This window comes from Tupaia chinensis, unplaced genomic scaffold (assembly GCF_000334495.1).
Source record: "Tupaia chinensis unplaced genomic scaffold, TupChi_1.0 Scaffold000022_1, whole genome shotgun sequence".
NCBI classification, from domain to species: domain Eukaryota; kingdom Metazoa; phylum Chordata; class Mammalia; order Scandentia; family Tupaiidae; genus Tupaia; species Tupaia belangeri.
Genome location: NW_006159452.1, coordinates 2,572,976 through 2,587,656, shown reverse-complemented (window position 1 = coordinate 2,587,656; position 14,681 = coordinate 2,572,976). Strand labels below are relative to the sequence as shown.

The 14,681-nt window shown below is 33.6% G+C and overlaps 1 protein-coding gene across 1 annotated transcript in view; it reads left to right on the top strand.

Annotated features, from left to right (window-relative positions):
* GRIK2 (glutamate ionotropic receptor kainate type subunit 2) overlaps positions 1–14,681 on the top strand; it is a 775,369-nt gene that overhangs the window by 609,519 nt on the left and 151,169 nt on the right. The window contains exons 13-14 of the mRNA XM_006140134.1: positions 4,703–4,821; positions 8,482–8,699. Of these exons, the coding sequence (XP_006140196.1) occupies positions 4,703–4,821; positions 8,482–8,699 (337 nt within the window). The remainder of the gene's footprint in view (positions 1–4,702; positions 4,822–8,481; positions 8,700–14,681) is intronic.

Sequence of the window (14,681 nt, the reverse complement as noted above, 5' to 3'; positions counted from 1 at the left end):
AAGTGTTAGAATTATTCAAATCTGTTTTAAATACCCACTAGGTTTGAAACATTATGCTAGAAATTAAAGGAAAGACAAAAATAAACCAGAAACTGTATTTACATCTATTGAGTTACAATCTAATAGAAAAGAGGAGGTGTGTGCATTAATTTTTAGTGAGATCAGACAAAGATTAATATGACTTGAAGCTCTTAGTGTTGTAGATACAAGGAAAAAAGACACCTGAGATATTCAAGATTATTTTGACTACAATATACACTTTCTTGAATCAGAATTGATTTATTTCTCTCCTGTATGAGAAGTTGTTTATCCATGTAGTTTTATAGATGATAGATTTTTGCTGCTCTTCTACATTCTCCCATTCACCGGAGACCAGTCCCAGGCTGCTGAGGCAACTCTGTCATTCTCAACATAGAGCTTCAACTCTTTCTCTATTCATTACCATTCTAAGGAAAAGAGGAGAAAGAAAAACAGCCCAGGGCAAGTATTTGTAAGGAGAAGTCTCAGGAAGTTGCACACATCATTTCTGCTTATAAGACAGTGGCTCAAATCGAATCGCACAACATGGGAATTTGGGCATAAAAAGTGTAATTTTAGTCAGGCAGCAGTGTTCCTAGTAAACTCAAGGAGGAGAATAAGTACTGAGTTATAGTCCTCAGTCTTTGTTATAGATACCTTCCATGACAAAGACGATCAGGAGAGCTATAGTGTTATTAGGTAGAATTGAAGGGTAGATGTAGGATTTGAATATCTGTGAAGTGGAGAGCAGAGAATTACAGGCTGAATGATAATATGGGCCAAGAAATGGATACAAACCATTAGGTGGCCAGCTGGTAGTATATCAGAGTTTTCAAGGGAAAGTAGTTGATTATGATCTTGGAAAGGTATATGGGAGCATAAGTAAAAAGCTTGAAGCCATGCCTAAAGTTTGGCTGTTTGTATATGGACAGTGGGTGGACATAATGGAAGATATGGTTTTAATAGAGCTTTTATATTATTGGAAGTATTTTACATAAAGATTAACAGGGAAGCAATATTTTATAAGAGATTGTAAAATTGGGATTAAAAAGTGGAAAGTCCAGTTACAGGATATGACAGCTGGAACTAGCATAATGCCAATGGGAATAAATAGCAAATAGGAAAATGAAAGACAATCTGGAGGCTTACTCATGTCATATGACAGCTAGCTAGATTTTAAGGCTGTGCAGCCAAGGAATGTAAAGAGCTGAAGTTGATCTAAAGGACATTGAACCTAAGTCAGCTAAAGGCTAGTGCTAGCACCACTAGTGGGAGGGATTCTAGCAGGTGATGCTATTAACAGAGATGGGGAAGATAATAAAAAGGGAAGGATTTAGAGGAAAGACTATACATTAATAATGGACATATCAGTTTTGAAAAGTCTACTGTAGGGGTCAGCAAGTGGCATAGTGCTTAAGGAGCTGGGCTTCCACATGGCCAACCACGGTTCGTGACTTGGACCTGGCAGCTTGAAAATCTCACCAGGTGCATGTGCCAGCATGCTTAAAATTCCAAGAGAAGAATAGAGAAGTGATTGTACGTGGCCATCCCCTTAGGGGATGATTTATCACTTTATCACTTTCTCTCTCTCTCTCTCTGTCTGGTAAGCACATCCACCCCTATAGCAAAAATCTTTCTCTCAAAAAAAAAAAATAAATAAAAGTCTACTGCCATTAGAAACTTTAGGTCAAGAGAGTGATTAGGTTTAAGTATATAGATTTGGGTTAACAAAAATACTTTTTACAGAAGAGTATCAATTTGGAAGCAAATAGAACTTTTAAAAGTGAATTTGAAGAAGTTGGAATGTAGGAGCGGTCCCTTAAACAAGGTCGGCTGGAAATAATGTTATAATCAAGTGTAACAGTTAATCTTAGAGGGGAGATGCTATTTAGCTTAGACAAAAGTGAAGAATGGGAGACTAGCAGATGGTGTAATGGTTATGTCATTGGACCCCCACATAGTTGACAATGGTTTGAGTCCCAGACCTAGTCACTTAAAACGTCAGGTGCGGGTGCTTGTGTGCCCAAGATCCCAAGAAAAGAATAGAGGAGAAGAGATTGTGCCATGGGCATCCCCTTTGGGTGTGATTTCTCACTGTCTTTCTGTCTCTGTCTGTTTCTCCAGCAAGCACCTGTGCCATATAGCAAAAATCTCTCTTAAAAAAAAAAGAAAAATGAAAAATGAAGAATGAATCTAAAATCAAAGTTTTGTTGACTTAAATGTGAGGAAAGGAAAGCATATCTCAGACAAATCAGTGTAAGACCAGTGAGTGAGATTATTCATGAGTTGAGGGAATTTGAGGTTGAAAGGGTTAACATGTTACCACCATTAGAAGAATAGCAATGAGAGTCACAGCAAGAACCAAATTGGAAATTCAAATTAGATAGGATTTTTGTTGGCGAGGTTTGCATCTTTCAAAGCCTTTGTCCACTGGATGTCTTCCATCTGAGAAAAAAAAAATCAAGAAAGTGAAATATGTACATTATTTTTAAATATTTACCATATTTTTCTTTTAAAATTAAAAAAGGGGCTCTTCCCTCACAATGAAGTTATTAGTTTCTTGAAACCAGTATCAGTGTTCCCAGATTATTCATTCTTCTCTTCCTCCCTTTTCTTCTTTCCTTTTGTTCTTTCCTTTCTTGTCAGAATTTTACATATACATTAATTAGAAAAGTTAAGGCAGAACACTGCATAGTTATACTTGTACCTTCTGAAGCCTACCACACACTTATCTCCCTTCATTTCATAGAAGTATCTGTGTAAAACTCAAGAGGTAGTGGAACTCTAAAGGAAAAATGGTTATCGCGATGAGCCAAATTATGCAATTCTCACTCTCTCTGGCTATGTTTCTAAGATTCATCAGGTGAGAAAACTAAATCTAGTTCTTCCTGACCAGCTTGATATTACAGCTAATACGCTTTCAGGAGTAGGAAAGAACACTTTAATTATCATGACATTAAAAATGAAGTATGTGAAAGTGAATGTGTAACTCTAAGTGAGGTCCCAAATGTAACAATAGTATCATGTCGCAAACTATTGAGTCATTGCTGGCTCTAGTACTATATTCGTTCATGCAGTCCTTACAACCCCCCTGTGAGTTAGGTGTTACTAATATTTTCATTTTTTAGGTAGGTGTAATAAGGACACAGAGCTGTCAGGATAGAAGATAGGTGGTATGGCTGCAGAACCCATGATTACATTCTCTTTCGTGAATAATACATTTTTTTAGATAGTCAATTTAAAATAGTAATGTTTTTAAAGAAAAAATATTTGTGTCAAGACTGACTGCCAACATTCTGATACTTGGAATTACTTTTTAAAATGCATATGAACTACTCTTTAGTATAAAAGTAACAAGGAAGAAATTAAATAAAAATAAAATGTCTCCAACGAAAGCTGGTTTTATTTCAGTCAGACACAACAAATCAGATCAGAATGTTTAATTACTATTCAATCAACCTTTCTGTTCAGTGTGTCAGTTCAACTTAGAGAACCAAATAAAACACTTCTTTGTTTGTCAAGATAGGCTATTAAAACAAGAGTGTTCTAAAATTGCATTAGAAAGATGAAAATGGTTTGTTTGATCTTCAGAATTTTAATATGTCAGAAAGATTATTGTGAAGAAAATTGGGCTCTCTGAAGTGACAGATACATTATTCAAATAACTTTGATTGAATGTAAGATTTTTTTTACTGCTTTCATAAAGGGCACATATACTAATTTGTTTTATAAAAAGAGTGGCTTTAAAATGTGAGATATTGGAAAAATATTTTGATAGTTTAATAATTAAACCAAGTGTGTTTAATTATTGAGGGGGTGCTTTTGAATAATTCCATTAATTGATAAATATAACTGGATTATAATTAGCATAAATTAATTTATGTGTACAGTTGACAATTTAAAAAATCCTCAATTTCATTTATATGGGAGATTTTAATGATATTTCTAAAGCCATCTGTAACTGGCCTTAAAACTTGGATTTGATTTTACTATAAAAATTAATTAGAAATTTGAAAACAAATAATAATAAAAATTGGCCTAGGTATGCATTTCTGCTTCTAATACTGCTGTGATATCATGTACATCAGCATGTCCTCCAAAACCTGTAATAATGTCACAAGCATGTATAAAATGCTTTTTTAAAGTGTAGAGTTAAATTTATTATACATAAAAATGTAAGCCCATGGTATTATTTTAGTAGGTATGTGATTATATACTGATTATTTTAATCAGTTTCTTTGGTGGTTTCTATTATATCATAAACAATTCTTAGATGATTCTATATATTTTTCCATCTTTAACTATTTTTGTGCAATCTTAAAAATGTTTATTCTATAACTATTTGTTTTCTTTAATAATTTTCTAGTTTTTTTTTAAATCCTGTACATGAAAAGTCATAAGTCTTTAAAAAAAAGTTAATTTACTAATACAGATTTTCCTCTCACAGGTAATATGTAGTAAAGAAATGCCATTTCTTATCTTAGTATGGAAATTAGCTGGTAAAGACAGGAATCTTTACAATTCAATACTGTTATGCATATAAAATCTTACTATAAAAATGCCTATTTCTGGTTTCTATTTAATCTTACACCTGTCTTTTTGTTTCTTTTGCAGCAAAAAGTGCTGGATAGAATTTCTTCTCACTGCAATTTAAATATGTTCTTTTTTCTGTCAATTACCACAGGTTTAGTCCTTATGAGTGGTATAATCCACACCCTTGCAATCCTGACTCAGACGTGGTGGAAAACAATTTTACCTTGCTAAATAGTTTCTGGTTTGGAGTTGGAGCTCTCATGCAGCAAGGTATACGATTCAGCCTGCTATTTCCTTTGGGCACCATGTCCCACTCTTTGCTGGGGGTGACAGCTCTCGCTGGCACAAGTCGCTTGCATGGGTGCCTCTTGTGCATGTAACCATAATCCAGCTTCTCCATCTACCTAACGCATTTAGGCCTTCTCAAATCCCAGCCAAGAGCGATTCTGAGAAAACAATTAGCTTTTGCAAATCTACATACAGTATACTCATCTAATTTTTTTTTCTTAACCCACAGTAGGTACATTATTTCATAGATAACCAAGCTAACCTGATTCATTAGCCAGAAGCTGCATTTAATCTACTAAAGATTACATCTCCTTGAGACAAGAATACAGTGGAATGCTCCTGTTTCCTGTCTCATTTTGATGTAAAATCTTCTCTTTCATATCTACTTTTGGTAATTAGATGCATTTGGATTGCATGATTAGTAAGTCTACTGCATATAAATTTATAAAATTAAAATATTAAACCACTTATTGTTAACTTTTCAAGTAAAATATTAGCTGCATCTGATAGCATATAGACTATAAAATGCTGCATGCTCAGAAGTGCACGTAAAAACACTTTTTCATAATTATTTAAAATTCATAATATTAATGTTAAAAGTAAACGTTATATCTTGGAAAATGAAATAATACATGTAATAATATATTTTAATGGTTTATATATAATAGTGCATTCATTATTTTAGTCTCAGTTTTTGCAAACAGGATTTTTATCTTCAATGCAATGGGTTCTTTTATTAAATATTTTAATATTAAATAAATTTTAATAAATTAATATATCAGACCTATTACCCAGCCTTTTTATTATTATTATTAGCTTAAGTCTAAAACTATTCTATGCATTTAAAAATGTAATTTTTAACTCTTAAAATTAGTAAACAAAGTATAATATCTATTTTTAAATCATTGGCAGTGAATGGATTAAGTGGAAAACGATCCTTTTTAAGAATTACAACACCTAAATAATCACCTTTAATTTTATTGGTGTATTTATTTTCTAATTTGAAAAAAATATTTATTTGTCGCCTTACAGATCTGAAGAAGTAAAAATTTACTGTTAAATTGTAAAATGGTTGTAACAAAGGTACTTGGCTCTCGCATGTTTAATATTATGCAGAAATCCATTAATTCATTACTGTTCTATTTATATACTATTTTCTAAAGTGAGAATACATAATTCTATGTTACAGGAAAAAACACTTATTGATAAATAATAGTTAATATATCTTGTAAGCAAGGCCTACTAAGTTGGAATAACTTTTCCCTTGTAAAATTATGAGTGTATATTGGAAAAATACATATGTGTATAGTTTTAAAGATATTTAAACCTAAAACTTGAAAATTCACAAAACTTATACTTGACTTAATCTAAATGTGTGGCAACTCTTTCTAAATAACTCTAAAATGAAGAATTAGTTGTATTTTTCATTTACTACATTTTGGATCCAAGGTTAATTTTCTCTTAGACTTACTCTACACTTGGAAGACAATATTGGAGTTCTTTCAAAATAGTACAAGTGAAAGAAAGGCTTCTCATATATGTAGCATTGAGTAATGTAGTTCGCCCTGGCAAACTGCCAATCACTCACTAGTAATAAACCTTAATAAGCCTAGAGTGACCATAAAGGTCTGACTATAGCAAAGTTTTGGGTTTCTTTTTTTTTTCTTTTTAATTTTGATACCACAAACATAAAACTGTTATTTTTTCATTTATATCTTCTAAGTATTCGGAGATCTTTGAGAACTGTATACTCATAAGATACCAGTAATATTTAGCAGTTAGAAATAAGAGTATATGTGATATTTTGAAGATAATAACAAGTAATCAAAGCAGTGAAATACTCAAATATACATTTACTTTGCCACATAACTACCTTACTGCTGGTGGATACATGAAAGAGGAACCCATACTATTCTGGCTGATGCCCAGTTCCCCAGGAATTAGTGGGATATAGTGTTGGACATGACGTTACCTTGAGTACATGACAGTCAGCCCCTAACCAGGCTCTGATAGTCACAAGCCTAGGAAGTTCTTCCTTTAAGTTCTTGGGTAAGATATGAACTTGTGGTAATTGGGCCATTTTTGTCAAATATCTCCACTATTCTTTTCTTTCCCAGTCTTGTTTGACTTTATTGGTGGTGGTGTTTTTGTTTTGTTTTTTGTTTTTTAAGTATAATAGGCAGCCAAGGCTGCTGATCACCTTGGGAATATTTTAGTGTTTCAGTGTCCGAGTGTGTGTCTGACAGGGCCTAGGAGCAACAACATCAGAAAGGTACTCTTTTGTTTTTTTCCTTACAGAGTGGTAGGCAGAATCTGGAGCTGGAGTTGGCTGTCATGTCCAAGTCTGTTTGCTTTTAAAATTTTGTTCATTTGTTTGAAATTGCAAGGGTAAGATGAATTGCAGAGTAAGATGGGCTATTTTGATACAGTGCAGTCATGATAGTGCTTCCTTCTGTGTTAACATGAATAGGTGACTTTCTCATTCCATCTAAAGATGTGTTACCTTACTGCAGCAGTGATTACCTTAAAGGTATAACTGTAAAAATCAGCAAAAAAGGAGTCCATCTTTGCTTCATTACGTTTTACTCAAACCCTGTTCAAAATTAAGTATTTTTTACCCTATGCTTTCTCAATTATAGATTTCAAATGATTAACAGTAAATAGCCTTTATATATATATATATATACATATATATATCTCCATAAATTTAGTATGATTTTCTTATTAAAATTTAAATATTATACTGATATATCTTCATTTTAGAATTAACTCTGTAAATAACATGGTAAAAACCTAATTAAAATTTAAATTATAACAGACCAAATTGTTAAATTGTTAGGATATTTTTTATAATCTAAATGAATTAAATTTTAAAACAATCAAAATTAAAATGTAATTCTCTGATCCTATTTTTTTATTGATAGCATGAGCAGGCAACTCCAGCTATACATTGTGCTATGTTTATGAAATATTTTATATGTATAAAAATACATTTGTTATGATTTAGCTCTTTATTCTTATTCTAATTTCCCTCATTGAGGCTTACCATAGTGATGAGAGATAGTCATGAAAGAAAATAATTTACTAACGTATGTTAAACAAACAGTGGGCTCTAATCCCATATCATAAGAGATGTAAGGCCAATGAAATTGTTTTATTATACATTACTTTTTAAAATGACAGGATAGACAAAACATTTGAGCTACATTCACAAGAAAAATAAAACTTTACACACAGAAATGTAACTGAACGTACATTAAAATTTTTCTCTAAAACCCACATATTAATTAGTATGAAAAGGTAAACATGTGGTCTATTAACTGCAGAGATTATTTTCTCTTCTAATGCTACTTTATGAAGAATTTTTACTCATTAATATTTTAATTGGTACTTTATATCATCTCAGGGAGAACTTGAGTCTCCTGTCACTGTATTGCAACACAAGCATCCTAAGAGATGGCCAATAATTTGAAATTCGCCTCCTTTCTCCCAATGGTTGTTACTTGCTTAGTAAAGCAATATGTAAATCTATGACTTAATCTTTTATTACACAGTGATTCCATTCTGCCACTGTGTCCAAAAGTATCTGATTGCTGATCAAATTCTCTGTATTCGTTTCACCTTTCCCCCAATCTCTGTTAGGTTCTGAGCTCATGCCCAAAGCGCTCTCCACCAGGATAGTGGGAGGCATTTGGTGGTTTTTCACACTTATCATCATTTCTTCGTATACTGCTAACTTAGCCGCCTTTCTGACAGTGGAACGCATGGAATCCCCTATTGACTCTGCAGATGATTTAGCTAAACAAACCAAGATAGAGTACGGAGCGGTAGAGGATGGCGCAACCATGACATTTTTCAAGGTAAGTGCTACTGGTTACCTAAAATTTATGCATTAAAATGACAGATTGTTAACAAATTGATCTATATTTATGCAATGCCATTATTGGTGCAGAATAATTAACAGCATATACCTCCAGGGTGGGAGAGGTGTACAACTATATATGCCCATCAGGACAAATGAATTTAATACTAGAAAATGGTAAGGAATTTTTGCTTTGCAAGTATTCTGTTCTGGTTTGAGGAAAATGCACTCAAAGGTAACTTTTTTTTTTATTTTTTTACCAACAAGATTTTATCTTTTAATTAAAAAATAACATATTTATTGAATATTTAGCAGTAGTAGACTTAGATGGTACAAGAAGATAACTATGTTATGTATAAGAACGTTTCCCATGTAGATGTTTCTTATTGTTGAAATTAGGTAGGGTATAAGAGTTAAAGAAATAAGGAAAAATTCTTCTGAGTATCTGTACATTCATCTGTCTAATATTCTGGTAAGCATAAAGTGTGAAAATGGGCTACCCTGTTAAACTTACAAGTGGTTTCCAGAGGAACAGCTCTGTGGAACATTCAAATGAAAGTGCACTGGTACCACGTTCCTGCCATATTGAGTTCCTCTCCCTCGTCTGTATTATCCTTCTCTTTTTCTGACCTGGCTCATCCCTCACTGGACCAAAGTAGAAAAGATGAAGACATTTCACTTGGAGTCGGTATTCCTTTTAAATTCTTTAATATTTACCCATGTATTTTTCTATGCTTTGTAGGTTGGTCACATTTTTAAGCATTAGTGTTTTCTTTCATGCTTATATAAATTCAACTGAGAGTAAAAAAGGAATAGTGCAAGTGGTATTTTTTTTCTATTAAAAAATAATTGACCAGGTATAAAATAATAAAAAATAATTAATCAAGCATTCATCAAGTTTCTACTGTGTGCCATAAACTGCACTACATACAAAGATACATATGTTATATATAATGACTGTAGAATACGCACTACATACTGGGTATTGGATAGTAAATAAGATATAGTTGTTACTTTCAGCAAGATTATTCTTCCATTGGAGGCAGAGGAATTAATTAGCAATCATAAAAACAGATTTCACATGACTTTAAAAAGCAATTTTGTCAAATTATTACAAAATTTGTTTGTAAAATTTTTAGAAATAAAATCAGCTTTTTGTTTCATTTTGTACATAGAGTTCTGGAGTACACTGAAGTTCTAAAGAATGATATAGATTTCCTTATTTAGTCAAATACATATCACTTTTGAAGTTTATTTTCAAAGTGAGTTTTTATATGGCTAGCTTTATGGTGGGATGCATGTCATATTTTACATTGGAATATCATTTTTTGAGAGGTTTTTACTATAGGGCGCTTGCACTCATCAGAAAGACAGAGAGAGACAGAGAGACAGAAAGTGAGAAATCATGCCCTGGGGGGTTCGGTCACGCCGCAATCCTGTCTCCTCCATTCTCCTCTCAGGATCTTGGACACTCATGCACACGTGCCTGGCCTGAGTTTAAGCCGCCGGGCCCAGGACTTGAACGACGGTCTACTGCATGGGAGTTCAGAGACATAGCCATTATGCTAACTGCTGATTCCAGGAATATCATTATTGTTTAATCAAATTTACTTTATGTCTATAGGAATAAAACAGTATGTTTAATATGGGGCTACTGACTATATTAATTATAATGGATATGTTTTTTTCCTGATTGGATATTTAAAATTATTAGAGACTGCTTTCTTATAAAATGTTGTTTGTTGTTTTGTTTAAAGAAAATGCGTATTGCCAGCATCAACAACTCTGCAGGCAGTAAATATATGATATACTTAAGTTACCATAGCATCTAAGAGACTTTTGAAATTGAGTTTGTAAAATAACACAAATAAATTACTTAACAGAGTTATTTGACACTAGAAATGTTTTATCTGTTTCACAAATATTTTCGGATTTTTATTTCACTTTTATATTTTAGAAGATTCAAGTATTGTGTTTAACACTGTAATATACTATGAGCAAAGTTCATCTCAGGAAAATATCAGTTTCTAATTTTTTAGATCATTTATCTTTTTGAAACTTATTTTCTTCCTTTTTATCTTTATAATCTACCATTCTTTTTCTTTTTCCTTTAGTTCAGTTTTTTTTCCTGTGCTGTCATTTTTCCTACCTTCACTTTTCATTGCTACTGACTTTTTTTTCTTATTCTTTCATCTTTTGTTTTCCTCTCTGGCACACAAAGGTGCCTGTAGCACCTGGAGAATATTGACAAGAAGCAACTTTTTTTGTTTCCAGTAGCATAGACTTTATTTATTTTATGATCGAAGCCTTCTGGAATGTACACTAGTCACAATAAAAACCAGTGATAATCGTTAAACTGACAATGACCTTATGTTGCTAACTTTATCTCATGCTGAAATTAAGATAAAATTAGAAGGATGCATTACAAGTTTATTGTTTTAGGTATTTTGGTGTAGACTTAAAAGTTTCTAATAGCAACATCATGCTATTTTATTTCATTTTTTAGAATTTTTTACATAAATTATATAGTTACACCAGTCACAGTATAAAGTTTAAAAGAATATTCACTAGCAGTCTGAAATTCAAAGAGCTGCTCATTTTAAAACTGTACAATGAACCAGGGCTATTGTATGTAGTTTATTTACATTTGATAACATTCTTTTATTTATTTTTTAATTAACAACCACACATACTAACACTCTAGGAAGCTCCTGTAAGGCACTGAATTCTAAAGGAACTGCTCTCTTATTTTTACTAATTTAACAAAGCCCTGCTGTTAACTAATTGTTCTGGAGTGCTCAGTTCCAGAAAATTATTTTAAAGAATGATAAAGTTTTTATACTACAAGCATAAAGGACTGTGACCAGCAGTTAGCGTAATGGCTATGTCGCTGGACTCCCACGTAGTCTACCGCGGTTCACACCCCAGACCAGGTAGCTTAAAACTCACGGCGGGTGCATGTGTGTGCGTGCCCAAGATCCCGAGAAGAGAACGGAGGAGAAGGGATTGCGGCATGGCCATCCCCCCTGGGGGGTGATTTCTCGCTTTCTGTCTCTGTCTGTCTGGCGAGTGCATGCACCTTATAGCGAAAACCTCTCAAAAAAAAAAAAAAAGAAGCATAAAGGACTGGCTCAAGATATCATGCCTTAAAAGGACTAAGTCCTCAGTATTACAAACACAGAGTTGTATAGCTGTTCTACAAAGCTGAATAATTATTTATTTTTGTCCAGTGAGCTTACATGTACACTGTCTTCAAGAAGAGGTCTTCCTTCTCTTCTACTGTATTCATCCCACTATATATACATCCACTGGGGAATAAATATAAAGTTATGATTGGCAAAATAATTCAGCATTAAGGAGATAGTGGTTCTCCAGAGTTATTCCATGTAAGTGGTATAAAACTGTATGCCATCATCAATATGCTCTTAAATAAGAATTTTGTTTAAAGAAAATGCGTATTGCCAGCATCAACAACTCTGCAGGCAGTAAATATATGATATACTTAAGTTACCATAGCATCTAAGAGACTTTTGAAATTGAGTTTGTAAAATAACACAAATAAATTACTTAACAGAGTTATTTGACACTAGAAATGTTTTATCTGTTTCACAAATATTTTCGGATTTTTATTTCACTTTTATATTTTAGAAGATTCAAGTATTGTGTTTAACACTGTAATATACTATGAGCAAAGTTCATCTCAGGAAAATATCAGTTTCTAATTTTTTAGATCATTTATCTTTTTGAAACTTATTTTCTTCCTTTTTATCTTTATAATCTACCATTCTTTTTCTTTTTCCTTTAGTTCAGTTTTTTTTCCTGTGCTGTCATTTTTCCTACCTTCACTTTTCATTGCTACTGACTTTTTTTTCTTATTCTTTCATCTTTTGTTTTCCTCTCTGGCACACAAAGGTGCCTGTAGCACCTGGAGAATATTGACAAGAAGCAACTTTTTTTGTTTCCAGTAGCATAGACTTTATTTATTTTATGATCGAAGCCTTCTGGAATGTACACTAGTCACAATAAAAACCAGTGATAATCGTTAAACTGACAATGACCTTATGTTGCTAACTTTATCTCATGCTGAAATTAAGATAAAATTAGAAGGATGCATTACAAGTTTATTGTTTTAGGTATTTTGGTGTAGACTTAAAAGTTTCTAATAGCAACATCATGCTATTTTATTTCATTTTTTAGAATTTTTTACATAAATTATATAGTTACACCAGTCACAGTATAAAGTTTAAAAGAATATTCACTAGCAGTCTGAAATTCAAAGAGCTGCTCATTTTAAAACTGTACAATGAACCAGGGCTATTGTATGTAGTTTATTTACATTTGATAACATTCTTTTATTTATTTTTTAATTAACAACCACACATACTAACACTCTAGGAAGCTCCTGTAAGGCACTGAATTCTAAAGGAACTGCTCTCTTATTTTTACTAATTTAACAAAGCCCTGCTGTTAACTAATTGTTCTGGAGTGCTCAGTTCCAGAAAATTATTTTAAAGAATGATAAAGTTTTTATACTACAAGCATAAAGGACTGGGACCAGCAGTTAGCGTAATGGCTATGTCGCTGGACTCCCACGTAGTCTACCGCGGTTCACACCCCAGACCAGGTAGCTTAAAACTCACGGCGGGTGCATGTGTGTGCGTGCCCAAGATCCCGAGAAGAGAACGGAGGAGAAGGGATTGCGGCATGGCCATCCCCCCTGGGGGGTGATTTCTCGCTTTCTGTCTCTGTCTGTCTGGCGAGTGCATGCACCTTATAGCGAAAACCTCTCAAAAAAAAAAAAAAAGAAGCATAAAGGACTGGCTCAAGATATCATGCCTTAAAAGGACTAAGTCCTCAGTATTACAAACACAGAGTTGTATAGCTGTTCTACAAAGCTGAATAATTATTTATTTTTGTCCAGTGAGCTTACATGTACACTGTCTTCAAGAAGAGGTCTTCCTTCTCTTCTACTGTATTCATCCCACTATATATACATCCACTGGGGAATAAATATAAAGTTATGATTGGCAAAATAATTCAGCATTAAGGAGATAGTGGTTCTCCAGAGTTATTCCATGTAAGTGGTATAAAACTGTATGCCATCATCAATATGCTCTTAAATAAGAATATTTAAATAATATTTAAATATTAAAATTAATAAGGGGGGCAGCAAATGGTGTAGTGGTTACATCACTGACCTCCCATATAACTGTTTGCGATTTGAGTCCCAGACTTGGAGACTTGGAAATCATGTTGGATGTATGTACATGTATGCCCAACACCCTGGGAGGAGAAGGGATTGTGGTGCGGCCATCCTTCCCCCCCACCCCGGGGGTGGTGGAGTGATTTCACACTTTCCTTCTAACTGTCTCTGTCTCTCTGGCAAGTACACACACCTAAAGCAAAAACCTCTTAAAAAAACGGTTAAGGACCCAAGGCTTTTATTAAAAACATTAAAGGAGCTTTTTTCCCCTGTGGTGCTCATGGGCCTGCAGGTTGGCTGCAGCTGTGGTTCTCTCTTCCGCAGGATTGGATTTGTTAAAGTTGTCAAGAATAAGGCCTATTTTAAGAGATACCAAGTGACATTTAGAAGACGGCGAGAGGGTAAAACTGATTACTATACTCAGAAACGCTCGTTGATCCAGGATAAAGATAAATACAACACACCCAAATACAGGATGATAGTTTGTGTAACTAACCAGATATCATTATCAGATTGCTCATGCCTGTGTAGAAGGGGATTTGATAGTCTGCACAGCTTATGCACATGAACTACCAAAATACGGTGTGAAGGTTGGCCTGACAAATTAAGCTGCAGTATATTGTACTGGCCTGCTGCTGGCCCGTGGGCTTCTCAATACATTTGGCATGGACAAGATCTATGAAGGTCAAGTGGAAGAGACCGGAAATGAGTACAATGTAGAAAGCATCGATGGTCAACCTGGTGCCTTCACCTGCTATTTGGATGCAGGCCTTGCCA